The sequence below is a fragment of the Aspergillus heteromorphus genome, assembly GCF_003184545.1.
Source record: "Aspergillus heteromorphus CBS 117.55 chromosome Unknown BO70scaffold_27, whole genome shotgun sequence".
Taxonomy (NCBI): domain Eukaryota; kingdom Fungi; phylum Ascomycota; class Eurotiomycetes; order Eurotiales; family Aspergillaceae; genus Aspergillus; species Aspergillus heteromorphus.
In genome coordinates, this window is record NW_020290432.1 from 287,418 (window position 1) to 304,696 (window position 17,279).

The 17,279-nt window shown below is 50.7% G+C and overlaps 5 protein-coding genes across 5 annotated transcripts; 2 read left to right on the forward strand and 3 right to left on the reverse strand.

The window, feature by feature from the left end:
- Positions 1-530: 530 nt before the first annotated feature.
- BO70DRAFT_342773 (uncharacterized protein) lies at positions 531-2,699 on the reverse strand (the record flags this gene model as incomplete). Its single annotated transcript, XM_025541387.1, has 2 exons — positions 531-2,106; positions 2,188-2,699. 2 exons carry the CDS (start codon positions 2,697-2,699, stop codon positions 552-554), a joined length of 2,067 nt encoding a protein of 688 aa, XP_025396297.1. The 3' UTR covers positions 531-551.
- Positions 2,700-3,069: 370 nt separating this feature from the next.
- BO70DRAFT_373578 (cytochrome P450) lies at positions 3,070-6,461 on the forward strand (the record flags this gene model as incomplete). The annotated part of the gene is made up of 6 exons (XM_025544921.1): positions 3,070-3,162; positions 3,217-4,080; positions 4,151-4,306; positions 4,363-4,538; positions 4,596-4,726; positions 6,427-6,461. The coding sequence occupies 6 exons, from the start codon at positions 3,070-3,072 to the stop codon at positions 6,459-6,461; spliced, it is 1,455 nt and encodes a 484-aa protein (XP_025396298.1).
- A 3,138-nt stretch (positions 6,462-9,599) lies between these two features.
- On the forward strand, positions 9,600-10,168 carry BO70DRAFT_298200 (uncharacterized protein; the record flags this gene model as incomplete). The annotated part of the gene is made up of 2 exons (XM_025539597.1): positions 9,600-10,026; positions 10,080-10,168. The coding sequence occupies 2 exons, from the start codon at positions 9,600-9,602 to the stop codon at positions 10,166-10,168; spliced, it is 516 nt and encodes a 171-aa protein (XP_025396299.1).
- Positions 10,169-13,615: 3,447 nt separating this feature from the next.
- On the reverse strand, positions 13,616-14,320 carry BO70DRAFT_121344 (uncharacterized protein). The gene has a single exon (XM_025537956.1). It carries the CDS (start codon positions 14,220-14,222, stop codon positions 13,764-13,766), a length of 459 nt encoding a protein of 152 aa, XP_025396300.1. The 5' UTR covers positions 14,223-14,320; the 3' UTR covers positions 13,616-13,763.
- Positions 14,321-15,887: 1,567 nt separating this feature from the next.
- On the reverse strand, positions 15,888-16,971 carry BO70DRAFT_121355 (uncharacterized protein). The gene has a single exon (XM_025537957.1). It carries the CDS (start codon positions 16,570-16,572, stop codon positions 15,967-15,969), a length of 606 nt encoding a protein of 201 aa, XP_025396301.1. The 5' UTR covers positions 16,573-16,971; the 3' UTR covers positions 15,888-15,966.
- Between the last annotated feature and the right edge of the window lie 308 nt (positions 16,972-17,279).

Below are 17,279 nucleotides of genomic sequence, written 5' to 3' on the forward strand. Positions count from 1 at the left end.
TTTCATTTTTTTTGTTATTATAACTGTACTATACACCACACACAGCCCGTGTTGATCTCGATTTTTCTGTGAAAATGATGGATGGAAGTCGGACCGGAAGAGATATGCACAGGAGAGGGATATTACCGGAGTTCTCGGCAATTATTGGGTAATGACACCATGACTGATTGCATTGTTCGCCTTGCTAGTATTTACAATGTTTCATTTTTGACGCCTAAACAAGCTAAGGCAAAGGCAAAGGCACCCGATTCGATTCAATTCGTTTTGATTCGATCTCAGATATCTGGCCTGCGATGGATGGCCTCTGTGCAGGCCTGTAAGGATATACAGTCATGGGGACTGGCGCGACAAGCCCAGCTTAACAATAAAAGACATAGCATAAAAGAGGCCGCTTCCTGTTATCTGTCCCGTATATTGATCGTCCTTCTACAGATAAATGCCCGTTTGGTCGCCTTGACGATGGACGCAGAGGTATTCCGACAATTCTCCCTGGCGGCGTGGTGCTTTTCCACGTGTGTCTGCTCGGATCGTTCGCAGCAGATATAGGTATATCAGGGGGGTTTGCACGTTACCGCACGATAGTATCGAGTGATACCCAAAGCGATCTCCTTGGCTCTGGTTCTGTTGACTTTCCCATCCGTAATAGCTTTGCGGATTCGATAGCCACGCCGGACTTTTTGCCAATCATCAAGCGTCTCCTGAAAGCCGGCTCCTCCTTCGTAGTACACCTGTCTTTCTCGAGCCGACAGCTCCAGCCCTTGCGGGGGTTTGCGAAGGATCCAGCTGGCGGGGTCTACCTTGCCGTCTGGCGGATTATCAACCGAAGTATCGTACAACCGGAACGCGTTGACAATATCCTGGAGCCCGGATGCTCTTCTGTTTCGGTTGACGGCTGCTCTCCAGGAATCTATCCGCGGAGAACGGATTGCTTTGCAAGACTTCTTGGGGTACTTCGGGTTAGGGCCCCAGGAAGTGTTCGGGAACGGCACATTGAACCTGGAATCTCCGTACCTGCGTTTAGCATCAATAGAGATCCGCGAGGGTGGGTCAATCACGAGCCAGGTTTCTTTATTGAGCCAGTGGTTGGCAAGCATGGCGAAATGATATGGTCTTCGGCCTGGGCTGAGCTGGTTGTGAAGCCAATTCAGTTTGCGGTCCAGGCTGTCGATGAACAATATCTCCCAGTTGCTCAATTGTCTGATCGGAACTTTTGCTGCAGCGTTCCACTTGACGTCCGGCTCCTTCTTCTTGGACGTCTTTGTATTTGGATGATGCACATGCATTGGCTTCTTCCCTCGCGAAGAACGGCCGTGTTCCTGCCGATCGCCACGACACATTACTCGGCGATCATCGGAAGCGGAGGTCAGTGTGCGCCTATGCAGGTGAATTTGACTGCATGAACTTTCTGTGGAGAGCCATCTCTCATGATGAAGCCGGTAGGTCTCTTCTGCTGGTCTTTTTGTTTCGGTGCCGTGGCGCTTTCTACAATCGAATGTGATCAAATGGCTCGATGTTGTAGAGATTGTGTTAACATGTACTCGATCTTGATGTGCCAGCCTAGACAGGGGCATCTGGTCGGACGAACGGCTGGTGAGGTGCTTGGATCTCGGACTTCCTGGAGGCGGGCCCAAGAAACCAAGGCACTTGGAAGTCTTAAGTTCCAATCGGGTGGACCAGACTTGGTATTTGCGTGAAGATTGGAGTCCCCGAGGTCTTTTCAACGCAGGGGCACGGTTCAAGATAATCGTTGTATGTGTGCTCTGCGATGCATCCGAAAACATGGATATCTGTTGAAATCCGCCTCTATATGAAACGAGACATGGAAGAGAAAGGCTGCGTACGACTACTGAATCAAGATCTGCAGAATCTGAGCGGAAAGCCATGGCTTTGGCGGAATAATTCGAGCGGTTTTGGCAGATAACTTCGCTGTTTCCAAGACGTAAGCGTTCCTGTTTATACCTGCCCTTCCGGGCTGACTTCATCTGAATTTCCTGGTCGGGTTTTCGCATCCTTTGGAACGTCATTTGGTGACTGTCTTGCTGGAGGTATAGTTGGATAGATAAGTTGGTACCAATGCTCGTTCCAGACAGATAGCTTGCTTCTCTTCTCACGCGTTCAACGGAATGACTGACGGAAAGTGCCCCGGTCATGGCTCTGAACGAAGCCGACTCCCTGCTATGGTCTGACAGGGCGCTGGCATTCTGGCACGGAGGAGGCCCGGGGTTCCAGATAGTGTCCGCTGCGATATAGCTGTAATTTCTGAGCCACCTCGGTAGCCACCTCGACAATCGTTTTCTTTCACGGTATGTTTCCAGCTCCTTCTGCCCAGGATCCCACCAGACCCAGCGGTATTCATTGTCCGACGTTGTCCAGATCTTCCTGAAACATCTGCGAAAAGCCTTCTTGTTATCCTCATGTCGTTGAGCTGACACCCAGCCATACCAAGTCCTTGCGTAGCGAGTGGTAGTTGTGTTTCCACTTTTAAACACCTTGTCTTGCGTGAGATAGCGACAGAATTTCCCGATCTTCCAAAAGAAAACTGCAAGCACAAAGATCACGGCCGTTCCTGCAAAGAGCTGAAGTAGTACCTTGAGACCGATGTACTTTGTGACCTTAATTGGAGTTGCATGAGCCGCTGCAGGTAATGTTGATCGGGGGATAAGAGAGGGATATGATGGGTGGACTAGGACAGGTGCCATCTGATGTGAACCGGGGGACATAACAAGGGGTCCTCATCCTGCTAACAATATGTAAGACCCGCTGGATCAGAGTCTTGGAGGCCCTGTCGCGGGGTTGAATTATTGGATAGCAGTGGTTTCCATAACGAGGGAGTGGAGAGATGCGAGTTGTGGGAGGAGCAAGAGAGGAAGGCGTGGCTGGGCTAGTGAACCAAGTACGTCGACTCCGCTCTGGACTTCCTCTTTACACATGCTTTAGTCCTCACGCTAAGGATGTCTCACATTGCCACAGTCTGTCTCGGAATAGTATATAAGCTTTCATTGAGCTACCCATACACCCATGATCCCTCCCTCTTACAGGCGTGATACTTGAGACGTACGAGCCTTTATCATGGCGCTTTTGTCGAATACACAGCGACCGGAACTCCCTTCTCTGCTCTCCTGGTTACCATTGATAGGAGTTAATCCTGTGGCTTGCTTTCTGGTAATCATTCTAAGATGAATTGCCCAAAATACTAATAGCACATACCTTACCTAGCTCGTGGCTCTCCCGATATGCCAGGTTACCTATAACATCTCTCTGCACCCGCTACGCAAATATCCTGGACCGAAACTAGCATCCGTATCGTCTCTTTATAACACATATTGGGATTGCACTGGCAGACATCATGTCCAGATCAAGAACCTTCATGATCAGTACGGAGACGTCATACGTTGGGCCCCGAATACACTGGTATACCGAAATTCCGGCGCCTGGAAAGATATATACAGTCATCGAAGACATGGCATGGAGGCATTTCAGAAAGACCCCAAGCTCTACCGCTCAGGCCCGAGTGGCGTGTCACTTATCGGGGCAAACGATGCTGATCATGCGAGGCAGAGGCGTCTTCTGTCACATGCCTTCTCTGAAAGGGCTCTGAGCGAACAAGGGCCGCTAATCCAGCGTTATGTGGATTTGCTATTGACCAGACAACGCACATTGGCTACAGCCTCGAAGCTGGTGGATGTGGCCGAGTGGTATGACTATGCGACGTTTGATATAATCGGCGATTTGACGTTCGGGGAGTCTCTTTCTTGTCTTGCCGACAGCAAATACCATGCATGGGTACCGGTGATCTTTCAAACTCTCAAGGCAAGTGTTTTCGTGCGAGCGATGCTGTATTATGTCCCGCAATGGCTTTTCACGGCCTTTGTTCCGGCGCGATTGAAAGAGATGAGGAATAACCATTACCGATTGACTGGGGAAAGGCTCTATCGTCGTCTCAGTATGCAAACCGACCGTCCAGACTTCATGTCATACATCCTTCGACACAATGACGAAAGGGACATGACTGCGACTGAGATCCAAGGAATTTCTGCAATCATGATGGTTGCCGGTACTGAGACAGCAGCTACTTTATACGTACTACCTTATGAAATCTCCTGCGGCATACAAAAAGCTACTGGCAGAGATCAGGGGATCCTTCTAAAAGCTGGAGGACATTACATTCCTCTCTGTGGCCCAACTCCCGTATCTACAATGTGTTCTTGAAGAAAGTTTACGGATATACCCGCCTGGTTCGGGCCTTCTACCGAGACAAGTCCCCGCAGGAGGCGCCAATATCAATGGACGATATGTTCCCGGTGGAGTATGAGTAACCCCTTTGAATGCCCGATCTCCAATTACTAACATCTGCGTATGCAGACTACAGTAGGAGTGTGTATATTTTCTGCCCTTCGATCAAGGGATAATTTTGTGGACGCAGACTCTTTCATACCCGAGCGTTGGATGTTGAGCAGCCGGGATCCTAGATTCGACGCTGATAAAAGGGAGGCCATGCAATTTCTTTTGTATGGATCCCGAAACTGCATAGGCAGAAAGTAAGATCCAGTGATACAGTGTCTTCCCAGCTTACCTTGCTAACCTGAATTGGACAGTCTCGCCTACACTGAAATGCGAGTCATTCTCGCGAAGCTTTTGTGGGAATTCGACCTAACGCTTGGTGATGGATGTTCCAATTGGGACAAACAGTGCGCTTATGTTGCGTGGCAAAAAAAAGCCCTTAATGGTGAAACTAACACCAAGGAGCATGGGCCAGTAGCTTGCTTTTGTGGCCTTCCTTGCTTTAGATGCGAAGATCGACACATGGTCTTTCAGCATGGTAAATGCGACTAGATACTCTGCCCAATACCCAGCAGAGATGCCCAACAGAACCGGTGATGCTAGACAATTCTCTGGGACCCTCAGGGAAAGCCTGATATTCCATTCAGCGGCCCTCTGTGCCCGTACTTCTCCCCATTGCTTTTTTACCATTTTGTCGTCATCTTTAACGATAGTATCCCTTCAGGCTGATGTCTGTATTGGGTGTGACCGTGGCAGATGGTGCGTTTCCCGCCTCATTCTGTCGCCTCATTCCGATCCTCCAATTTTATCTCAGCTTGAGGAAGGGGGGCTCCCTCCATTCATTTCCGCCTGAAATGGAACATGGATCACAAAATGCTCCAGGATTCCCTGACAATAATATGTGACCCCCCTCCTGTTGCTTGGATACTCTTGGTCTACTTAGTAATATATTGTTTGATTGATGACAGCTTCAGATCTAGTGAATATTCGGTGGAATTCCAGATCGTCATTGCCGGGCATGGGCCAGGCCGTGAAGGCGCCTGGGCTGATTGGGGCTAGGGCGGCTGCTTCCCAGTTGAGTAATGAATGGCCCGAGGCAAGTCCAGACAATCCCCCTTTTCGTTCCTCGCTCGCTCTTCCCCATTCCCCCTCCATCAACCAACCACCTTTACCATCCGGATCCCACATCCACACTCCAGTCTCTGCGAAAGCAGAACTTTCTTTTTCTTTTCCGCTAGGCCGCTCATGGTCTGTACTTAAAACCCAATCCTGGAACCAAATGGCGTTCCCGAGCGCCGGGACAGCTCGTACGCTCCCGTGACTTCCCGGGCCCAAATACCTCCGGTTTCTTGCGGGGTCGTGTTCTGCCACTCCAAGGCCGCGGACGCCATCGCTCCTTAGCCGGGACTTTCGGCGGAAAAGGATCAATATTGTCGGGGCTTCCCTTCCCTCGCAGTCTCGCAGTCTCAACCATCGCACTACCTGGCGAGGTGGCGTCGTTCGGGTTCGACAAGTGACTTCTCTGGGACTAGGAGCAACCTCTTCTCACTTCTAATCATGCCTCTGGTCGATATCTATGGCCCGCATCATCACGCCCGATAATGAATAACTACAGCCGTCAGGCAGACGCGACGCGGAGTCAGCCCTGGAGCGCAATATGGACTGTAGTCCATTCGGCGACAACGGAAGACACCACCAGTATCAGGACTTGATTCTAGTGCCCTCGAATGGAGTAATGCCAAGTTGCTTTCTGCTAGGCCCGATGTCTCAGTTGCATTGCCATCAATTCAAATACCAGAAAAAGCAAAGTTTGAGGCGTTCACACACAGGTAAACGCAAAGGGCGACGGACAGAAAGCAAGGAATGGACCACCAATATTGTCCCATCCGAAATTGGAACTCCAAAGACCGCTGTCCTCGTTATGGGTGGGCGAGCTAGTTTCATCGATATCTCACTAAGGGATCGCAATAACCTGTCCAGGGCTGTTCTTGCATCTGTGGAGTCACAACACGAGTGTATTCCGCACTGTTCGAGCATTCCGTGCCCCACATGCTCCGGCATTTGACACAAGTACAGGTCTCCTGCGGACCAATGTCCGCCAGACGATAGACAAATCACGACCGGGATGGAGAATTGCTTGTACAGGGTCTTGGCTCGGGATTCGGCCGAAAGGGCCCTGAAATTCGGACATGGGAGAACAAGTAAAATAACAGTAACAGTAACATGATCAAATTAGCCAAACACGATGACACGTCTTCGACGGTTTCTTCCTGCATGGGATATTCACTTCAGACCGATATCGGTAAGGTGTTCAGACCACCCTCAGACAGGCAGAGCTGTATCTCGAGTGAGGAAGGAAGTCCAGTCAATCCATCCTAGCGCATTCGGGATGGGTGTTGCTTAGTGTGGGTTCTCATCCAGATTGGGCTATCACACAGGTCACGCGGTTGGCAAAAGCACGATATCGAGTCATGCCGGAAAGTGCAAGACGGAGAAACGCTTTGATCTCACGCAGGATAGAGGGGAAATGGACAGAGAAGCTTATACGGCGTCTCCTGTACTATGTGAATGCGAACCCACATCGTGCATGGGCGGTTCGGAAATCGGGAATCCTTCCAATCGCTATACAAGACGCCGAAGTAAGCCAAACCGACGCCTCATCTGGGACAAGTGCGGTGAGGGGAATCCCTTGGTCAGGCGTTCCACGATGGGTCCGTATGCGCCACAGGGCCGGACTATTCAGTCGACTATGACAGTTCTGCGTAGCAGCCACAGCGGAAACGTAAGGAAGGCTGCTGTCTGGTTCACCGCCACAACTTGACCGTTGATCATCCCTTCAGCCACCTGTGGCTAGTGAGCCACTATCACCAGTCCAATGAGCACTGAGAGGACCGCGCATACCATGGTATGGAGTCTAATTCGTAGCGCGCATCGATCTTGCATTGCATTGCAGCTCGAAGCGTTCGACGATTGGCGTGTGGTAAAAAAGCAAAGATACTGTGGTCGACAATGGGCTCCACCCACGATCCCGACGGTTGGCCATGGTTTTGGTGTTTTCAGATGATGCCACGATCCTTCGCGGGATATGAGAGATGATTAACTGCTCACAGTAGCCGAAACCAACTATTTGGAAGATTCAGTCCGTCCATTGACTCCTGCTGGCTAATAATACCCTCTGCACCGATCATGCAGCGGCATGATGCCATATACTTTATCAATGGATCGTGATCGACAGCATACTGGAGATCAGTACCAGTGGCACTGCAGCCAACCATCCCGTCATATCAGACAGGGCATTCCGATCGTGGAGGCACCGGGATCTAGATCTTACATGCCGTTACTCAGTGATATCAGAGGGCCCCACCGTTCGTCAAGTGATCAGTGGCTTGCATACCAACAGAAAGGGGCAATGCGGTTTGCCAGTCCTGAGTTCCCCGGGAGTCGGGACTTGAAGGTTAGCACGGAGAACATCCCAGTAGAAATCCGCTTCCCTCGTGGAAAGCCTAACAACCCATGGGGTCTGGCCTGCGGGCCAGGAATTAGGGCGTGATGCAAGGCAGCAAAATTCAAGTAAGCTTTGCTGATACCAGCCATCACCGAACATCAAAGCGTGAGCCACACCATCCATACTGAGGCTGAGAGATGATGTGGCTGGACGATCACCCTAGGCCGAAAGGGGCATGTTGTGTGGCGAAGTAACCCCTGAAGGTTGTGGCCCTCCCTTCACAGAAAGGGACTGAACGCCTGCCTCTCGCAGAAAGCCGATCCTCTCTACCTCCGGTTGTCCCCATTCAGGATCCATCCGCCCTCGGATCGCCCATCACCAGGCCGGGCGCTGGGATGTTTCATTGGCGGCTACCTTATCCACGATCCATCTAGGCCCTAGTCCGATGGATCCGCTCTCTTGGGTCTCTGGACCACTGGACTCACGGAGAGTACAACAAAGGACGAGCGGGTACGCCACTAATCATCCAGCCCGGCATATCAGCGAGCAGAGGAGCGGTGCTATACAGACCCCGGTCTGTCAAAAGTACTCCTGCGGTACTCCGTACCGCGAGGAATTAGGATTGCTTCTTTGCACGAAATTGCCTCGAGAGCTGTCGAAAACGTGGTGTCCAGCACGGTCCAGGGTAGTAAGCAGGAGTCGCCAGTACTGGGGAATGAGCACCAGGTTTGAGTCCCGGGCTGCGAGTCCGGCGCTTGGGCGGCTGGGAAGGGATACCCCAGTATCCGTATCTTTCGGTCCCTAGCTCGATCTCGCAATTTCCCGGCAGGTCAATGCAAGGAGACGAATGAGGAATGATCCATCCTCACCCAGGCTTTAGGATTCACACCATAGGGCCGCTCCCGCCTCCCAAAACATGCAGCCCTCCCATGGCGACGAGTAGTCGGCGGGAGGGGCAAGCCATGGGAACACAAGGCAGGTCAAAAAAGAAATGAAATCAAAAAAGAAAGCCTGCCACGAACCATAGTTCTTGATCGTCGGCCACTCGGTAATCATTAGTGGATCACGCCGGGTTTAGTGAGGTTAAGCTTCAAATCTGATCCCCTGGCATGGCATTTGTCTGCCGGCGCTCTGACATCTCAAATTGCGGTCCCTCTTCGGCTTCTGGGATACCAAGTGCAGCCTCTGCAACTGTCAAGGATGATTGTCGCCATCATGCCCACGCTAACGAGGTCTAGGTTGATGCGTACCAAATTGGACTGCAAAAGTTACTAATCTGGATGAAGAAGCCTAGTCGCGGACAAGTAGATCCTTCAAGCGGGTCCTTTCCGATGCAAGAGCCCTGTTGCAGGATCGTGCAGGGTTATCAACAGCCAACGTCTGGTATCATCCAATATTCCGCAGCCCAGGGGCCTCCGGGATCTTTGACGCAGATCCTGCATACTGGAACATCCAGTGTCTATTGATCTTAGTCCCTTCGCGGTGGCAAAAGTTCATTACCAGAAATCAATTGAGTACTTTTCTGGTTCGCTCACGGACCATACTATATCGCTCCCTAGTGAGATCAGGTTTCTATTCACAGGAAATCGCATATATGAAGGCCTTGGAAGCAGCTTCTTTTCCATCCTCCAGTCATTCAATTCCCATCGAGCTTGGTCTAACTAAGATTCCTCATCGCTCCATTGCAATCCGCCTTCTTATCATCTTTGCGCGAAGCATCTTCCCGTTACATCTTTTTACCTTGTTCCGAGAAAGTTATTGTTACAAGGAAGTGGAAGCTATTCTCATCTCCCGTCTCGATTCTTGCTGCCAATCTGAACTGTTATTGAAGTCATTATCATCAAGCAGTCCTGAGCCCCGAATAATCGCCAAAATGGTTCAAGGAAACACAAGATCTGATGCTGGAAGCTCCAGCCGCGAGTATGGCATGAGCTTCGAGGTTGCGCCTGCCGCTTCTGTCCCACTTGGAGCCCCGGTGACCCTACCGGTAGTTGTAGGGGTTCGGCCTGTGGTGGCATCAAGAGGAGCTGTGCAACTGGTTGCGCATGCGTCTTTAAGAAACGAAGCAGGCAGCGCACCTGCCTCAGGACTCACGGGGGTTCTCACGTCCAGCGTGCGCAGTCGCAACGGAAACACCACCAGTGGGTACGCGCGATTTGGGCCTCTTAAGTTCACACAGCCCGGACGCTACAGACTGCGAATCATGCTGGGGGCAACGTCATCGAACGGAGTGACCACGAAGGAATTTGTCGACTCGGGAGTCATCCAAGTTCTGGCAGGTGCTGGAGCCGCACGCCCAAGTAGGTATTCACTGTCTCTTGAGAGGGATCGCAAATAGCTGACCCAAGCCTAGCGCCGTCACAGGTGGCCAGACTCCAAAGCCTGATTCCGGAGAACATCGACATCACTGCGGCTGATATCGCAGCTTGGCAATCCGCCTAAAATTCCGGGGGGGCAATATCGCCGCTGCCTGTCTTTGGCTGCTGATTGAACGTTGCTTTTCCCATTATTGCGCGCCCGGGTCATCTAGAAGTTCAGACTCGATTTACCGTCGCTCATTTGCCAAACTTTCCTTTGTCGCCATGAAGATGGAGCTTGAAGTCGGAGTCGAGACTCTCGGGGGAGATACGAATAACGACCTACTACTACGACACGCCTCCCCGGGACAGGGGATCCACGATGTGATTGGGAACTCTGTGCGGTGGTTTAATTAGTCGATCTAGCAAATGATAATGAGTTCCGTTTTCCGCTGCAATGCAGTTTCCTCACCGATCGTTCCCTGGCAGATGCAGACTAGGCCCGACCCTCCCTAGCCCCCGTCCCATCAACCAGGTAACCACTCACGCGCCGTCGTCAGTCTATATTATGGCTCGGCTATGAGGACGCGCCATCATTCGCCACCGCCATTGATTAAATTGCCCCAATTCCTGCTCATCTGTATGTTTGTGCATTCCCAGACTGTAACGGACCACCAGATCCACCTGGCCAAAAGTAACAGTAGTACCAGCTGGACCACTCACTATCGGTAGGTGTAGAGAGCCACCCCCTAATCCAATCGCCTACTCGCCTCACTCCCCTACCCCTCGGGATCGGACTCGGCCCACACTGAGTTCTACTAACATCATAGGTATAGTACTTAGATAAGTAGCAGTAGTGATGGTGGTACGCGGAGTATTCCTGAACCCGATCTCGATCGATCCCGGATCGCGGCATATTGCATTCGATGACTGACAACCACCGACACTACCTGCATCCGGAAATCCGTCCGTCCGTCCGGCCCACTGTCCGATTTCCGATTTGCACCGTGGTCCAATCGGTCTTTTTTTTTTTTTTTTTTTTTTTTTTTCGTCTTCTGGCACTTAGCTGGGTGGGGCATGTGATCAATCAATTGATCGAGGGGTGGTAGTTGGTTAGGGTAAGGGGATTAGATGGATAGGTACGTAGATGATGGTTGTGGTGGTGGTGATGGTGTTCTGAGGGAGTAGGGAGTATGATGTAGTACTGATATAACTAGAAACTACTCCGTGTCTATCTGATTGATTATCTTTACTATGTATAGTAGTAGGTCATGTGAGATCATGTCATGTCAGGTCCGAGGTCGGAGGGGGTTATGTACTATGTACTATGTATGTACTTATTTACCTATAGGTAGGGGATGAAGGGTCGGGAGACTGTCCCGGTATGGTATGGCGTTAGTGTTAGTTAGAGGATTCAGGTACCCGCGCTTACCTTTGGAGATTGCCGTATGTAAATAGTATCTATCTACCGAGGTAGTATGCTTATGGGTGGGTCGGGGAGGGGAGGGGATAAAGACAATACTCCACTCTATTCGTAACTACATATGGGCGTTTTCTTTTTGTCCTACTACTATATATATAGTATATATATATATATATATATCTATTTAATTTCCGCGGAGATGGAACGGATGTAATCGGTGATAGCACTCGTCAAATATTCATTCAGTTCAATAGACAGCAGCGATTGTGGTAGTGGTACTTTATGGATGGGGGAGTTAGTTGTTGACTGTTGTTGGTTATGATTACTCTTTTTGATGGTACCTGGGTCGTGGGGGTGAGAATATTCGAGGATACATGGTGGATGGAGGGATGGATGGATGTATACGAGGAAGGATGAGAATGAAAGTCCTGGTTTTGGGCAGCCATATTGTAAGGATTAAGTGGAAATTAGAGTGAATCCTATATCTCTCACCATATTATTATTATTATTATTATTATTATTATTATTATTATTATTATTATTATTATTATTATCATCATCATATAAGTTGGACATTCGACAGAGATAGATTGAATGGACTATAACTATATAGCCCCCCTATATCACATTATTCGCTATAGTCCCAGTGGATAGATAGCCACAGTACTACCGACCTAGTATGTAGCATTATTTACCCACGCACCGAGGTACATTGACCCTTAACCTTTCTAGCCCAATCCACGCACGGGTCTCACCGTGAAAGCTACCTACCTACCTATACACCTACCTATACATAGCCTTACACCTCACAGTCCAAGAAGAAAGGATGAAAGAAAAGGAAATGGTAATTCCTCGGTGTTTCCTCGGAGAATGTAGCATCCCAGTTATTTCAAAGAGACGATATATCGTCTACATGCACATTTCCGGAAAAGCCTGAGGCGGGAAGGGGAAGGCGCTCTCCCCAGCCTCATTTCGGTGTTTGGTGCGGGGAGTGCGTCGGTGCGGTACGTAGCGCGGGGTTTGATTGTGCTGCTGTGCTTGTGGTCATGATGGTGACCCTTGCTTAGATGCATCAATTCCGGGTCAGTTGACCTGTCTGTTTTGGAATTTCGGTGGGTGTGGATTGGATGAGGATGTGATTGTGATTGGGATTGAGGATCGGGATTTGGAGAGGTACGTGGATAGGCTTGGCTTGGGCTTGGGTGGAAAAGTAGATATAGTAAGATCTACCAGCCAGCCTAGGCTCGATCAACGGAGTTGGGTTTGAAAATAAAAGGCTGGACTGAACTACTCTGTGCCTTTACTTTCTGCATAAGATAACCTAGCATGAGATGAGCTGAGCTGAGCTGAGCTGACATGGCAATAACAACCTGGTCTGGTTCGACTTCACTCCCCCCCCCTTCTACAACATTACAAACGATTCAAGCATGAACACGGGTTTTTCACTCGCCCTTCAATTAGCTGGCGGAGCTGAGTGACCAAACCCTCTAGCGCGCAGGGAGTACAGTTGCAGTTGCAGTTGAAAAGGCAGGCGCCCCCCGCTGGGTCTGCTTCCAATTCGAGCTACAGCGCGTCTCACGGGGAACTATAAACCCCCCCCCCTTCCCCCGGCCCCTTCTCCTCCATTTTTCTTGCTGCCCTGCTCCCGCTCTCTCTACGAAGGACTTTTACGAAGAAAGTAATCGCATCATTCAAATCATTTATTATATTGATAGTCATTCATGCATACCAACTAATTAAAAAGATCATCATCAAGAGTCAAAAGTCCAAGCAGCTCTATATAGAGGATAAAATAGATCTCGAACAGAAAGAAGATTGTAGATGCTGTTGGCGTCGTGTTCGTAAACTCAACCCGTGATATATAAGGCATAAGTTGCAGACAGACAGCATCGTAGACATCGATGTGGTCATATGAAGAAGAAGATCAAAGGTCAACGTCAAAGAACGGGGTATCCTGCTTCTTCTTCTTCTTCTTCTTCTTCTTCTGTCTGGATGAATGGTATTCCATCCGGTCAGGGTCATGAGTCTGAGGCATGACGGGCATCACATTCCATCGGTGGACTGACATGGTCCATTAATGACAGGAGGGTTTGAAAGGCGAATGGCAGTTCAAGCCATCGGTCTATTGCTTTCTTTTCCCTCTTCCTCCTCGCGTAACCTCAGCGAGAAGAGTGAGAACCTCCGCATCTTCGTAATGTCTGGTCCCAGTGTAGATAGACAGATAGACCAACACCAAATGGAAGATCGAGTCCCAAAAGGTAGATAGGTAGGTAGGTAGGTAGGTATATATAATCTCAATCACCAAACACCGTCAAATTCAGCCCTTGGCACTGTGATGATTGTGGTGGTGATGTCTTAACCGATCGACACCACCCCGGACCGTATCCCGTAGACTGAAGCCCCCGAACAGCCAGTCGTTCGAGTGCCGGCCGTAGTGGTTCACAGTTCCGCTGTAGCGACGGTAATCGTCGCGGGCGGGGGCGGACTGCTTGGTGTGGGGGTGGTCCATGCTGTCGAGGGAGGATCTGGGAGACATGGCTGCGGGAGTCATGGTGGAGTGTGGGTGTGAGGGAGTGCTTCGAGGGATGTCGAGGCTGGAGGATGGGGAGGTAGAGCGCGAGCGAAGGAATCTCTTTGCGCGAGAAAACCGGGTGTTTTTGCGAGTGGAGGGTTTGGTGGTTGTGGTGGTGGTTGATGAGGAAGTGGAGGTGGAAGTGGAAGAAGAATGGGAGAAGGCCCGCTTAAGTGTGTTGGATGTTTGAGTGTTATTGTTCATTTCTTAGTGGAGAATAGTCGTGTCGAAGGAAGAAAGGGATGACGAGATGAGAAGAATAGAAGAATAGAATAGAAGTCTGAGGGAATTCTCGAAGGAAATGAGGACGTATTTATCCCCCTCCCCCCCTTGATCTCCCCTCATCTCCCACTCTGGCAATTAAAACCGCACTGGCCCTACGGGGAGCATGGGACCCCTGCCGGCGATGGCCGAGGGGACGAATGGGAAGCTGCCAGCACGCAGACTGACCCCATCGATAGGGCTCGCGCGGCACGTTTTGAGTCACGGTCGGTCAGGATCGCCGGGCGTCTCCACCCCTCTGCCCTACAGCCGGCCGAGCAGGCCAATCGCCGTCGCCGTCACTCGGGCATGACCCATCAGGAGGCTCCATTTCACCGCTCCGAGCTGAACTCTCGGGGATTTGAGAATAATTGGGAACCTGGCTGGCTGCCTTGATCCTGCCATGGTTTGGTGGTAGATACGAGCTGGAATGCGGCACTGTCCAACTGTGTCATTCCCTCTCAATCACATATCACATTCCACACATCTTCCTTCCAGAACCCAACAATACCCACCCACACACACACACATATACATACAAACATACCATCCTGAAAGAAATCCCAAGAAAAGCCATGCAATGCCGCGAATCACATATTCGGCCCCCAATCTCACATACCGGTACAGAGTACGAGCAGCGATGTTCGAATCCGGTCTAGGGGCGGGACATAGGGCTTACTAGCGTCGTTCCTTGTCTCGCCGAGTCCGTCCCCTGCCAGTGCCAGTCTGCCAGTCTGCCAGGCTGCTGCCAAAAAAGCACAGGGAAGAAAGAACTCAGTACCCTTTTTTTTTTTTTTTTTTTTTTCAAAATAGCCCCCGCATGCGCGAATTCCTCGCCCAGTTTGAAACACCATCCTTGCTGGAGATAAATGAGTGACTGGGTACGGAGTACTAACTAACTAGTATCTATCTATCTGCGCGAATTTCCCCGTGAATGCGCCCGCCCCTGAAACAGATAGACTCGGCAACACGGCAACGCAGCTACACTGTTGTTTAGACGCGACGGAAAAAGTCTCAGCAGCGTTGCGAGTAGTATTATTAACCTGAGGCTACTAACTATCTAGTCTACCTACTATCTATCTACTGTGTATTGGCCAGCGAACTGGCCCACTTGAGGCTCTGACGCCCCATCCAATGACATCATGTGTCTGCGGTGCCCACTGCCCCGGTCGGTGCCAAGAGGCTGCACGGCACGCGGTTCCGATTGCTTTGAGCATGGATTAGGATGAAGTTGAGGCCTTGACGATCTATCTATTGAGATGGTATCTTGACTTCGGGCTGGTGCGGGCTTTGTCGATTGTGATTGTGGTCCTGTGGCCCAGTCCGGCAGGACATAGAACAGAACTCAATGCTCTGTACTACATGAAGAGATGGCTGTGCAGGGTGGTGCCCTGTCCCAATCATGGGATCTTATTTTATTCTCTAGTTTCATAGTGATGATTTTCCTATCACGGTATATTCTATCCTATCCTATTATTACGCGCGGACAAACACACAAGCGCCAACCACTGCTCATGTCAATGCCATAAACCATATGCAATACATCCGACCAGCGCCATGAATGATGATGCAACGAGGAGAACAAAATGACACGCCCTTCGGATATTAACCAGACAAACACAACGAAAAATAAAAGAATAAAAAAAAAGAATAACACCACAGGTTAACTAACAAGACACCCTACCATTTACTCCTCCTCAAGCGGCCACAAAGTCGCGCTGGGCCTCTTCCAAGACCGGGGCTGCTCCGAATGGCATCGTCGATGAAATCGCTCAGCCAGCAGGTGTGCCGCCGCAGGGCCATAGCCATACTCCGGCGCCCTCCCTCCGCCTCCAACAACGGGGACTGCGACCGGCGGCACAGGTGCTGCTGCATCCTGTGGCACCCAGTACGAGACCAGGACGTTCTGGCCGGTCGTGGTGGTGGTGGGTAGCACGAAGAGCGACCGTGCCTTATCCAGCGGCGGACGGATCATTCTCCGCAGCGGCCCTGAGGATCCAGTGCCAGCGCCAGTACCCGTCGTGGTGGTCGGCACCTGCATTTGCCCGACTGCCCCGGCCCCCCCGGTCTTGGGAGCAAACCACCGCCGGTGGGACCGCCCTACCTTGGAGCGAACAATACCCGCGGAGGCAGCATCATCCTCAAGCAGATCCTCCGAGCCCACGGGTGTCAAGAACTGCTGTTGCTGTTGTTCAAGGGCTATCACCGCCAAGTGTCGTCGTTCGCGCAGTTGCGTCCCGGGGCCGCAGTATGGCCAAGAATGGCGTCTTCTGTGGTGGACCAAGTGTGGCATGTCCGGGGCGGCAGCAGTACCTAGTGGTCTGTCTCTAAATATAGTAAAGGGTGTATAGATAGATGGCGACCGGTAAGGACTGTTTGTCTGTAATATAAAGAAGATTGGTCGGTCGGTCGGACCCTGGTAGGATAGGGAGAAGAAACACGATAGGTATAGTATCAGTGAAAAAAAGCCCGATCGATATCGGAATTAAGAAGATCCTCTTCTCCTCAAAATAGAAATTCCCAGAGCTTACCGAGTAGGGAAGCACTATTCATGATACGATGAGCAAGATAAGATACTAGTTCAGAGTAGGTACTCTCGCATTATAAGAGCTCAGCCTTTCTATCGCACCCGATCATGTCATAAGGGCTGCACGTGCGACGCGCACGCGTCGATGCTGCGGATACTACTAAAAGAGAGAGAGAGAGAGAAAGAGAGAGAGAGATCACCCGGCAGACTCACTGACGAAGACGATCAAGGTCTCTGAAGAAAAGATGATTCGAGCATCGTCAGGGGTCATCCGCGAAAGTGCGCCCTGAATTATTATTGAGTCACAGCGACGGGCGCAATGAGGGGGAGGCGGGCAAAAGGGCAAAATGGCAAAATGCGTGACGAATAATGGGAGTTAGTCACATCCGTCTTCCACTGGCTGGTGTGGGAATATAATAGAGTTCGGCCTGCGGAGAATAATAATAATAAGAAGAAGAAAAGCCAGGTCAAGG

Bases quoted from the DNA above. Each gene is read 5' to 3' on its own strand.
- BO70DRAFT_121355 (XM_025537957.1), bottom strand. From the start codon at position 16,572: ATGCCACACTTGGTCCACCACAGAAGACGCCATTCTTGGCCATACTGC.
- BO70DRAFT_121344 (XM_025537956.1), bottom strand. From the start codon at position 14,222: ATGAACAATAACACTCAAACATCCAACACACTTAAGCGGGCCTTCTCC.